Raw genomic sequence first — 13,168 nt, 5'->3', positions numbered from 1 at the left:
ACTGAGCCACGCAGGCACCCTGCTGTTCTTTTTCTATTTTTTAAATTGAATATTCAGATCATTGGTTTTAGCTACCGTTAGTTCAAAGTATTTTTCTTTCCCTCATGTGTTAACATATATTGCCTAATTTCCTAGTGACCGAATATTTTCTAGTTATCTGTGTTAGTGATTTCTGTCTTCATTCCACTTGGGAAGAGAACATACTCTGGTTTCAGTTCTTTAGAAGTTGTTGAACCTTACTTTATGATCCAGCATATATATGGTTAATTTTTGGTAAGTAATCTGTGAACACATTGTATAGTCTGTAATTCTTGAAATCAGTATTAAAGATATATGAGTAAGGTAAATTGTTTTGTCAATTAGATCTTCTATATCCTTGCTGTTTTGTTTACCTACTATGGTTGTGTATTTGTTTATTTCTCCATTTAAGTTTTGTTTTGCTTCACTTACTGTGATGGTATGGTTATATAACTTGAGGACAGATAATTTAGAATTGTTATATTTTCCTTGTGGATTGACTCCTCGTTTTGAAATATCCTTCTTTATATCTAGTATTGCTTCTTGCCATAAAGTCTGCTTTATTTGAAACTGTAGCTTCCCCAGCTTTCTTTTGGTTAGTGTTTACATGGTATATCCTTTCCTGTCTTTTTCTTTCAGCCTTTTTTTAACTTTTGAAGTTTGACGTTTCTAAGCAGCAGGTTTTAGTTTTTTAATGAGATCTAACAGGTTTTGACTTTTAATACAAGTATTTAGTTCTTTTATGTTTAATGTACTTATTGATGTTTGAATATATATATATATATATATTTATATATATTGAAAAGAAGTTGTGAGAACAGACATTTTTGTCTTGTTCCTGATCTTAGGGAAAAACATCCAGTCTTTACCACATTAGTATGGTATTATCTGTAGGTTTTTTTTATGGATGCCCTTTATCAGGTTAGGAAATTCCCTTCTATTTTTGTTTTTTATTCTGTAGATGTAATGGATTCCATTAATTGGTTTTCAGTTGTTAAACCAACCTCAGATCCCTGGGATAAATTTCACCTGGTCTAGCGTATAATTTTTTTATATGTTGCTATATTCAGTTTTCTAGTATTTTGTTGGGTTTTTGGAATACATGTTCATAAGAAATATGGATATGTAGTTTTATTGTGATGTCTTTGGTTTTAGTATCAAGATAATGTGGGCCTTATAAAATGAGTTAGGAAGTGTTTCCTCCTCTTCTATAAACCGTCTAGGCCTGGGCTTTTCTTTGTACATAGTTTTTTGATTACTGATTCAATCTCTTAAGTTGTTATAGGTCTATTCGATTGTCTATTCCTTCTTGAGTCAGGTTTCAGTAATTTGTGTCTTCCAAGGAATTCGTCCATTTTATCTAAGTAATCCAATTTGTTGAAATGCAACTGTTCATAGTATTCTTTTATAACCTTTTTTTATTTCTCTAAGGTTGATAGTAATACTGGTTTCTAATTCCAATAATTTGAATCTGTTCTCTTTTTCTTGGTCGAACAAGAAAAAGGTTTTTATTGCTGATCAACAAGTTAAAGGTTTTTTTTCCAAAGAACCAGCTTTTGGGTTCATTGATTTTTCTGTAATTCTTTTTTTTCTATTCTCTCTTTCATTAATTTCTGTTTTAATTTTTACTGTTTTCTTCCTTGTAATTGCTTTGGGTTTAGTTTATTCTTCTTCTTACATTGTCTTAAGGTTGAAGGTTAGGTCATTGATTTAAGATTTTCTTTTTTTAACATAGGCATTTATAGCTATAATTGCCTTGTAAGCACTGCTTTAGTTGTGCTCCATAAGTTTGAGTATGTTGTGTCTTCATTTTCATTTATCTTCACGTACTTTCTAATTTCCCTTTTTTGACTCATTTGACTCATTGATCAAGAGTATGTTGTTTAATTTCCACATATTTATTTCCTAAATCTGTCCTTATTGATTTCTAGTTTCATACCATTGTGTTTGGAAAACATAATGTGATTATTTCTATCCTTTTAGCCTATTGAGGTTTGTTTAATGGCCTAGCATATGGTCTCTCCTGGAGAATGTTCCATGTGCACTTGAGAAGAATGTATATTCTGCTTGTTGGGGGGGTGGAGTGTTTTGTTCTGTAGATGTCTGTTAGATCTAGTTGGTATAAGTGTTGTGCAATTCTTCTGTTTTCTTGATCTTTTTTCTAGTTGTTATATCCATTATTGAAAGTGGGGCATTAAATTTTGTTGTTGAATTGTCTGCTTCTTTCTTCATGCTGTTAGTATCTGTTTCATATATTTTGGTCCTCTGTTGTTAGATGCATACATGTTTATAATTGTTATATCTTCTTAATGAATTTGATCCTATTAGGTGTTCCTTTTAAAAATCTCGTTTACATTTTTAAAGTCTATTTTGAGAATATGCACTCTAGCTTTTCTATGGTTGGTTTTTTCATGATATATCTTTTTGCATCCTTTTACTTTCAATCTGTGTTTTTGTGTCTCTGGCAAACAGCATATAGTTGGGTCATGTTTTTTTAAATAAAATCTGACAACGTTTTGATTAATTGAATTGTTTAACCCATTCACATGTATTATTACTAATAATATAGTTGGATTTATGTCTGATTTACTTTTTGTTTTCTATGTCTCATGTCTTTTTTTTTTTTTTTACTCCTCTGTTCCTCCTTTACTTTTTTCTTTTACGTGGAGTGAATATTTTCTAGCATTTTAATTTCATTAATTATCTTTTCACTGTTTCTGAGGTTTTTAAAAAGTGATTGCTGTAGGGTTTCTCATATGTACCCTTCCTTTATCAGACTCTGTTTCATATTTGTACTAGATTCCAGTAATATTTAGAAACATTAGTCTTACATAGCTCTATTCCTTGTGTACCCTTTTTGTGGTATTATTGTTACACGTATTATATCTACTAATGTTACAAACCCAACAGTATGCTTAGTATTACTACCTTATCATCTCCTGTTATTTCCTTAGTCCATATTAGCTTTGTTCCCACAGACCTCCTTTGTACTATTACTAGCATATATATTTTGCATATGTTTCTAAATGTTATAGGTTCAACAATACATTCTGTATGTATTATCTTCTACCATTTATTGCCTTTTCAGTGAATTAAGAGAAGAAAGAAAAATATGTGTTTATATTGTCTTCTATAATTATGGTGATCTTTACCTAGTGTTCTTTGTGTGTGTGAATTCAGATTGCTGTCTATGGTCATTTGCTCGCAGCCTAAAGAAATTCCTCTAGTATTTCTTCTCAAGTGGTCTGCTAACAACAAATTCTTTCAGTTTTGTGTATATGGGATAGTGTTTGTTTTGCCTTCGTTTCTGAATGAAGGCCTTGCTGAATTTAGGATTCTTGGCCTACCATTTTTTTCTTTGAGGACTTTGATTATGTATCCCACTGCTTCTGGCCACCATTGTTTCTGTTAAGTCAGCTATCAGTCTTATTGGAGGGTTTTTTAAATAAGTGACACATTGTTTTCCTGTTGCTACTTTTAAAAGATAAACCTAGGTCGGCGCCTGGGTGGGTCAGTCCGACTTCAGCTCAGGTCATGGTCTCGCGGTCCATGAGTTTGAGCCCCGCGTCGGGCTCTGTGCTGACAGCTCAGAGCCTGGAGCCTGTTTCAGATTCTGTGTCTCCCTCTCTCTCTGACCCTCCTCCGTTCATGCTCTGTCTCTCTCTGTCTCAAAAATAAATAAACGTTAAAAAAAAAGTTAAAAGATAAACCTAGGCATATTAAAAAGGTTTATTTGAGCAAAAATCTGTTTGAATTGCACCAAACTGCAATTGGTTAGGAACACGCCACTGACAGGAGCTAGGGGAAATACTTGTATAGAGAAGAGGCAGAAGCAAAACAAAGAAATTGTTTGATTGACTACAGCTTAAGCATTTGCTTTATTTGGAAGAGTCTGGTTGGCTGTTGGTGATTAGTTGCCTTCAGGTTTCAATTTCTTAATGTTGAGGGATTTACAGGCTTAGGTTTTGGTTTGGTTATTAGGCTACTAAGGCATTAAAGCCACTTCTGTACAATGGCCACCTTACTTAATTAATTTAACACTGCTTTATAGATTTTCTCCTTGCCTTTGACTTTCAGCATTTTTACTGTGATGTGTCTGTGCTTAGATCTCTTTTTATTTATCCTTCTTGGAGTTTGTTGAGTTCTTTCGGTGAGTAGGTTATTGTTTTTCAGGAAACTTTGGACATTTTTAACCATTATTTTTTTTAAAGATTTTTTTTTTTTTTTCATTTTCTTTCTCCTCATCTTCTGGTACTCACATTACATGTATATTTGTGGTTTTAATGATGTCCCACATTTGTCTGAGACTGTTGTTTTTTTCTCATTCTTTTTTCTTTTTGATCTTTGGCTTGAGTAATCTCAATTGCTCTATCTTCAAGTTCACTACTTCTTTCTTAGGCCAGTTCAAGTCTACTCTTGAGCACCTCTAGTGATTTTTCAATTTTGTTCTGTGGATGTATAATGGCTTCTTGGGAATCTTTTCCTATAAATCCAACATCTGATTATTTTCACAGGTAGTTTCTGTTGCTGCTTTTTCATTGTGTATGTATGGGTCATATTGTCATGACTTGTTAATTTGTATGCCTCATAGTATTTTGTTGGAAACTGAACATTTTAGATTATGTATTGTAGCAGCTCAGGGTATTTGTCCACCCCAGGGAGAGCTTATTATTTTTACTTATTTGTTTAGTAACTGGATTATTTTAGTGAAGTTGATACCCTCACCCCCCCCCCCCCCCACCTCCCCTTGTTAAGCTTTTTACACTGTTCCTCAAGGTGGCATAGTTTTGGGTATGCAACTCAGCCACTGTGGGATGACAGTGGTATTGGTCGGGCACTCTTCCTCTCTTTTCTTGATCACACCCAATTGTAAACTCCACTAATTGCTGACCAGTTGCTCAGTTGTTCTCAACAATGCCCTGGGACACAAATTTCTCTACGAATGAATACAATCAAATAGTTGCACCTTTGATGAAACGGTTTCTGGAGTCAGTGTCTGATGTTTGTTCTGAACCCAGGAGGGCTCCTCTCTGCTGTTTGTTCCCTGTTTCTGTCCTGTGAACATACAGTCACTGTGTATGTTCACTAGATTCATGAATCTTCTCCCAGTTGCTTTTCAGAACCTCTGCTGTCCCTCCCTGTACTGTCCTTGAGAGCACCCTCCATGCTCTGTTGTGAATGAAGTCAGTTCCTTTGGAAAGAGGTTTGGGGCTCTCTGTTTCATGACCTGTTTACTTCATAGGAAAAATATCTGCCAGGGCTCTGGAGTTGAGACTGGGAACTATGGCAGTCTTCTCTCCAAATGAAACCCCCGCTGTGGGATCTAAGCATGCAACACAGGGAGCAGTAGCCTGAGGTCTTCTTGGCTTGCCTCTCTTGTGTGGAACCACCATGCTTTATGGACTGGAGAAGGACTCTTGAGGCCCAGTATTCTAAAGGAGCCACGCTTAAGGTAGAGCTTCTGTATTGCTTAGTGCTTGCTTAGCACTCAGCCTCACCAGCAGGCAGCTGGGGGAAGGAAGAGAAATAATGGAGATCATGATCCTCCCAGAAAGAAAACCCTTTGTCCAGGAGGTAGGGAGAGAGGGGAGCCCTGTGTTTTTGGCTGCATCAATCCAGCAGAAGTGTTTGTCTGGCTGAGCCGAGAGGAGAGGAGGGAAGCTGTTTTGGTTCAAATACCAGTTTCCTGCCTTTCTTACTATTGTATTGTCATAGATTTTCTTGAATAGATGTTTCTTTTTTACTTTTGCTTTTGAGACCATTTTCAGAGGTTTTAAGTGGCTGGGGTTATTTACATAGTTTTCACCAGTTCCACTGGGGAGCAGATCAGTGGAACTCCTCGTGCCAGAAGTCCATCTGTCTCCACATGATTTTAACATCTTTCTTTTAAGAATTGTGGGTAGCCTTTAAGGATCCTTCAAATCAGCAGATGGTAATACTTTTTACTTCTGCCTTACAGGCTTGGAATGTAGACATTCATAAGTTTTAATGAAGGTTGAAGAATATGTAAAAACCCATGGAAAGATCTACCTAAGGAAAGCCCAAGGATATAAGGGAACTTGTATTTTCTTAATCCTCAGATTGGTGTGCTAATTATGAAACTCACATTAGTAACAATTATTCTACTTAATTAGGTATAATTATTAAGTTATAACTAATATTATTAGTTATATATAATTATTAATAATTATACCTAACTTTGAAACACTTACTAATTATAGAATATTTATTTTCTTTTGTACTTGTTAGGATTTCTTACTCAGCTGTTTTGCAGACATTTATTTTTTAAAGCACCTACTCGTGACACTCTTGTTACTGTTTTCCGTATCTTTGGGTCTTTGGAGTGGTTTTTCTTCTATGAAGCTGGTACCTGATGCAAGAAAAATAATATGGGGTGCCTGGATGGGCTTGGTCAGTTAAGTGTTTGACTCCTGATTTCAGCTCAGGTCATGATCTCACACGTTGGTGAGTTTGAGCCCCGTGTCTAGCTCTATGCTGACAATGTGAAGGTTGCTTGAGGTTCTCTTTCTGCCCCTCTCTGTCACTTCCTTGTTGTCCCTTTGTCTCAAAATAAATAAACTTAAAGAAAAACTTTTAAGAAAATAATAGATAGTAAGTCATCACTTTTTCTACTCCTCCACAAACAGTACCTCAAGCCCCATCGGTGTACTCAGAGCTGTGTTGATAATACAGAGATATAAGGTTGTTCTTCAAGGTATTTATTATCTAATGGGTACATAGATATATACTTCAAATGATAAATCACACTCATGATTTCAATCTTCTCTAGAAGGAAGGGGATGGCCTAGGATGGGATTATGGGCTTGAAGAAAGCAGAAAAGGTCTACAACAACATGTTCGATACGATAGGAATTTAATACCCAAGAAATCTTGTAAACAAAATGGTGTGGTATGGTGATCAAGAAGATTGCCATCTTGGGGTACCTGGCTGGCCCAGTGGAGTGTATGACTCTTGATCTTGGGGTTGTCAGTTTGACCCCACATTGGGTAGAGAGATTACTTTAAAATCTTTTAAAAAAGAAGAATATGGGCAGCTCAGGAGCCAGGCTTCCTAGGAATCCTGGTTCCACTTCATATGAACTCTGTGGCTGGTGTTGGGCAACTTACTACACTTTGTTTTGTGATTTAGACTCTTTAATTTATGAAAATAGAATTGGAAACACCAAATAACGCCTAGTCACTACCCTCATCATCATGGTCTTGATCATAGGTTTGTTGAACCTAGTGATTTTTGGACAGTATGAATTTGTAGTGTCATCAGACTGCAGGAGGTCGACATACCTCAGTAAATTTTTCAATAAGCTTTTCAAAATTGAAATATACATTCATGAAAGTACATAGATGATAAGTATACAACTCAATGAATTGTCACAAAATGAATTCATTTATGCCGCTATTACCCAGATTAAGAAATAAAACCGTACAAATTTCTCCTCAGGTACTTTTCCTGTCATTCCCCACTCTTCAGAGGTGACCACTGTCAGGCTTTTATAGCCATAGATTAGCTTTGCCTTTTTTTGAATGTCATGTAAGTGGAATCCTGTAGTGTGCAGTCTTCCGTATTCATCTTCTTTCATTTATTATCTTTGTGAGATTCATTTATGTAGCAGTGAATGTTATAGAAATGATTCATTCATTTGTATTGCTGTATAGTATTCCATGGTACAAATATATATTCTCCATTTATTCATTTTTTGTTGTGTTGTCTCCTTTTCTTATTGACGTTTGAGAACATTATATATTCTAACATTCTAGACATGAGTCTTTTGTGTTGTAAATATCTTCTCTCTGTGTCTTGCTTTTGCCTCTTAATGGTGTCCATTCATTGAACAGAAATTCTTAATTTTAGGGGTGTGTGGGTGGTTCAGTTGGCTAAGCATCTGACTCTTGATTGCAGCTCAGGTCATGATCTCCTGGTTTGTGAGATTGAGCCCTGTGTCAGGCTCTGCACTGACACCACAGAGCCTGCTTGGGATTCTCTCTCTCCCTCTCTCTCTGTCCCTCCCCAACTCATGCACACCTGCACACATTCTCTCTCTCTCAAAATAATTAAATAAACTTAAGAAAAAAATATCAATGTTAATAAAGTCCAGTTTGTCAGATTTTTCCTTTATACCTAGTGCATTTTTTATCTGTTTACGAAATTTTTGCCTGTCTCAAGGTCATGAAGATAATTTCTGAAATCTTTTACCTGACATAATTGTATTTGTAATAAACTGGAATCAATTTTTGTATATGGTGTGAGATAAGGGGAAAGTTTCAATTTGTTTTTAAGTAGGCTCCACGCCCTGTGCAGAGCCCAGTGTGGGCTTTTTTCTGTCTGCTAATTGCTAAATGAGCATGTTACGATTTCAATATCCAGAGTGCATATCAATCAATTACAGGTTATATTTGAATTCAATTAATATTTTAATATTTGTTGAGGACATGCAGAATGCCTGGCATTGCCTTGGTAACTCTAAACATTTAAACAGCTTTCCAAGATTGACATTACCTAAGTTAAGATCATTTTCAAAGATAATCATGAAATCAGTTTATTTCATAACCAAGTGCATATGGAAACTTTCATCAACGTTGCTTGTAATTCTTACTGTATATTCAAGGACACTCCTTGATATATTCCATAAGTGTTTATAGCAGTTCAAATCTTGATGTAAAAATGTCAGTATTATCCTCAAGGGCAAAAAGCTAAATATAGCTTCCTCCAGCATTGCCCTTTCTGCTATAACCATGTTTGTTGATTTGTTTCCCTGCTTTTTTATTCCTATATAAAGTGGGTGGTATCATATTAATGAAAGGCTTGGATAAAACCTGGACAATTTACACACCAATGCTATCTAGGTGTATTTTGTTTTTTTGTAAGCTAGTGAGGTCTTATGAGGTTTTCAAAAGCCATAGATGGTTTGTAATCAAGGGGAGAGTAAAAAAATAAAAACAAACAGAGAGATAGGTGAACCATAATATGATTGTTAGCTCAAGCGTTAAGCAGTAAAAATGTTCAGGGGTAGAAATGAGAAGGCATATAATGCTTAAATAGCCTAATGTGACTGTTTGGGGCTAGTATTTTTGTATGTCAGTTAGGTTCTGTTTGTGATTTATAATGATTCTGAGTTTGAAAATCAGCTCAATTTCCTTCTTACTATTTGCATTAGAAAGACTTCTAAAAAAAAGAACTGATGTAATTTTATTTTAGGGTACAGTGAATCTAAGACTACTCAAGTATACATAAGTATCCTAATAGGATTATTTTGGAGAACAGAGAGCATTTCCTTTAAACATTATTTTTATTACCACTCATTTATTAGTTCATTCATCTACATTAGTAAATATGATTTTTAGGATTGGATAGTACATAGTTGATTTTCTAACATGTTTTTCATTTTTGTGGAAATGTATGGTTTGATACATCTCTGAAAGTTCCTGTGGATTGCTTTACCTCCTTCAGAAAGATACCCTCCTTCATAGATGAATATTCTTGTCTTTACAGAAAAAAAGTCTTGGAGAGAGACCATTATTGTATTTACCTAACCATCCACTTAATTTCAGAAAATTCTGTGATCAAATATTTGAATGGCAGTGTCTGACCAATGAAATGTTTGAGTGTTTTTCAAATTATTCCTGATCATAGCTTTCTTTCATTATTTTCCTCAGAGGTTATCTTTGATTGTTGGGTATCTGTAGTGCTTCACTAAACAAATTTAATTTATGCTGTTATGATTTCTACTTAGCTTGTAAAATAATTTGTCAACAGGATGAATGTGTGGGAAAATATCAGAGGATTCCAATTACGAGTGTTTTTCTTTATTTGAGACTTTTAAAAATGTCAGTGATGAAGTTTTAATCCATTTGTTTTTTCTTTGTCCTCCTAGGTGGATCTCCTTACTTAGCAACCAAAATAAATGAAGCAAAAGACTTGCTGGAAGCAACCACCAAACATTGATTGATGCCCAAGAAGCACTCTGAAGGAAGAGAAGGGGGAATTTAAAGCAAGAAAGTCCTGCAAATTAATCTAAGCCACGACCTTCACAATTTCCGTACATGTATTGACCACAATCATTTATTTCAATATTAAGGTATATAATAATAAAATATTAATAATCTATCTGTTTATTATCTTTTAAAGGAACACTTTGCTTATTTTCCTCCTTTCTCTGTGGTAGTTACACAGTGTAAGATTTTTGTTCATTAGTCCTAAGGTCCCCCGGCTCCCCTCCCTCACTCAAGTGTCATCATCAGTAACGTGGGATTTGTGAGCAATTAGTAGAGATTTTCTTACTGCTTCTATTTATATTCACATTGTCCCTTGTTTCCTCAGAGGACTTTAGTACTCTGCCTGTGTAAGGTGCTTTACATGTTTTAAGATCAAACACTGACTGCCATCCCATGGGGAAATGATCGGAAACTCCCATCGAATTTACTAAATGGTGTTTTGTAAAGTAGTGGTTAGGACTTGTTAAAGAACTCTGTTCTCTCTAAGACCCTATAAGTGAAGCATGAGAACTTGGAGAGCTACTAAAATGATTAAAGATTTGCAAAATGAGCCCTGTGAGGAAAGGCTGAAAAGACGTAGGAAAAGTCTGAGGAATTTGTCTTTAATTATAGCCTTCCAGTACTGTATATTTATTCAATTCTTCACTTTGCAAGTATTTATTGACCACCTATGATGTGAAGGCACTATAGTGGGTCCTCTGAGAGTTACAGGTGTGAACTAACCATGGATCTTGACCCCCCCCAAAAGTTATATTTAGAGGAAAGATAAATCACAGGAACACTATTAGGGAAGTACAGGTGATATGCTAAAGAAGTTCAAAGAAAAAGAGAATATTTTAAGCTGAGAGCATAAGGAGGAGCCTCAGAGAATAAGTGGCTTAAGAGCTGGGCTTTAAAAACAATTAGTAAGAAATATACCACATGATTGGTGAGTCAGTGTTGTTTCCCCTGAGATCAGTCACAATTAGTAGAAATAAGATTTATTAGTATGATTGCAGTACAAGGTTTCTCAAAAGCAATTAGATGGATGCATGATCATGAAGGGCCAGCCTTTTATACTGCATGGAATTATTATCTCATAGAGCCCCAGTCATCATCACTTTGCTACCCAAAGTTGAGAAAACGGATTCAGATACAGGGTACCAGCAATATTTTCCTGTAATCCTTTATAAATCCTGGGTCATCCCAGGTAAACTGAGCCACTATACTTCATCTGTCTTCAAATACTTTTTTAATATTCTAGTTGCATCTCTCAATTTATGACATCCTTTATAGTTTGATGGCTCTCAATATTCGCAATATTGACATCTTGAGTTGAGTAATTCCTCTCTCCTGTGCATTGTGGGATAATTAACAACATCCCTGCCCTTAACTGCTAAAGGCCAATAGCACCCCCTCAGGGTGACAACCAGAAATGTTTGCAGACATTGCCAAATGTCCCTTGGAGGGAAAATCGCCCCTGGTTGAGAGCCACTGCTGTAAATTTTAAGTACTTTTTCCTTTGGTACATAAAATAATGATCTCACTGAATATCAGTTGAATCTTAGGATCACTAAAATATTGTTCTCACTTTAAAGTCCCCATGGATGTCCTAATTTTCTTGTGCATTAGGGTTTTTCGTTTTTCTGGTCATTGTTATCCCTCTACCTTGAATGCCCTGATCCCTGCATCTGCACCTGCCAAAAGCCCAGGAATATTCAAGGCCAGGCTAAAATGTATCCCTGTCTTTCTGGCGTTTCCAGCAAAAGTAATACCATGAGTTGCCAGTTCTCTGAGAGCAGGGACCATATCTATCTGTTCACTGCTGCGTTGGCATTCAATAAATATTTGTTGAATGAATGAATAAATTCCCATAGCACTTTATTCCTCACTCATGATAGTTACAACTTGGTACCTTGTGGAAAAAAACTCTTTGTGTAACATGCCTTATTTCTCAAAAATGCAAGAACCATTGGAGCAAGAATCTTGTCGTTCATCTTCATAACCTCTGTTTAGTATGGAGCACTTGCACACAGCAGATACGAAGTTGTGAGCACTGAGAAAATGTTGTTTTCCAAATAGTGTGTTTTAAAAAATGCTACCACTAATTTTAAAAGTTATCTTAAGCAATATTGGGGTGTTCTCAGGACACACTTTTTTAAAAAAAATTATTTTTTTTAACATTTATTATTGAGAGACAGAGCGAGACAGAGCATGAGCATGGGAGGGGCAAAGAGAGGAGGAGACACAGAATTTGAAGCAGGCTTCAGGCTCTGAGCTGTCAGCACAGAGCTCAGTGCGGGGCTCGAACCCACCAACTGGGAGATCGTGACGTGAGCCGAAGTCGAACGCCCAACCAACTGAGCCACACAGGCGCCCCTCAGGATATACGTTTTAATTGACATGCTGTTTTCTAATCCATACTGTATTTTATGAGAATTTGAGCCTGTAGCATTAGCTTGGAATTTCCTTCATCCCATTTTCCTGCTAAGCATGTGCCTAAGAGTCTGACAAGATACAGTTTTGAATACTCTCCTTCTGTTACGTGATCTTGGGCAGTTAATCTGCAAGTCTATAGTGACCTCATTTATAAAATAGAGAAAATAATCCTATTTAATAAGGTTATTGTAGGAAATAAGGATATGTAAAGCATTTAGTCACATAGCAAATGCTCAAAAAATGGAATTATTGCTTTGTTCACTGCCCATTTAATTTAAAATCTTTCAGAATACCTTGAATTAAGGTTTGAAGGTGTGTTCCAGTAATCATTAATTTTACTCTTGAATCTGCAGTTTGGGTACATGGTGGGGACAGTTCGTCTCTATTCCATGCAGCATCAGCTGTCTCTGGAGGAGCCACTTCATGTGGCTGGCAGTCAGGACCGGCTTTGGCTGGGAAGTTCTCCAGGACAAGTCAGCCAGGAGCCTCAGTTGCTGTCCGAATAGGCTTCTCCATGGAGCTGTGGAGAGAAGCATCATCACATTCTGGTGGCCGTGTTACAAAGAAAGTGAAGGGACAGGAAGTAGAAGCTGCAAACAGGCCGGGTCTGAAAACTGGCAGTGGTTCCGATAGGCACAGAGAATGCCAAGACTCAAAGGGAGAGGATAGAGAGGATAGTGAAAGAATTAGAGGATTAGTGGCCATTTTTTAAATAAATTTT

The 13,168-nt window shown here is 36.1% G+C and overlaps 1 protein-coding gene across 1 annotated transcript in view; it reads left to right on the top strand.

Moving 5' to 3' along the window:
- The window catches only part of DNAJC15 (DnaJ heat shock protein family (Hsp40) member C15), a 72,389-nt gene extending 60,521 nt beyond the window's left edge, over positions 1–11,868 (top strand). The window contains exon 6 of the mRNA XM_040448526.1: positions 9,909–11,868. Within this exon, the coding sequence (XP_040304460.1) occupies positions 9,909–9,979 (71 nt within the window). The 3' untranslated portion in view covers positions 9,980–11,868. The remainder of the gene's footprint in view (positions 1–9,908) is intronic.
- Positions 11,869–13,168: the final 1,300 nt, after the last annotated feature.

The sequence above is a fragment of the Herpailurus yagouaroundi genome, unplaced genomic scaffold (genome assembly GCF_014898765.1).
Source record: "Herpailurus yagouaroundi ecotype Mexico unplaced genomic scaffold, PumYag 197, whole genome shotgun sequence".
Lineage (NCBI taxonomy): Eukaryota > Metazoa > Chordata > Mammalia > Carnivora > Felidae > Herpailurus > Herpailurus yagouaroundi.
The sequence above is the reverse complement of the archived record's forward strand: the minus strand, read 5'-3'. Positions and strand labels throughout refer to the sequence as shown.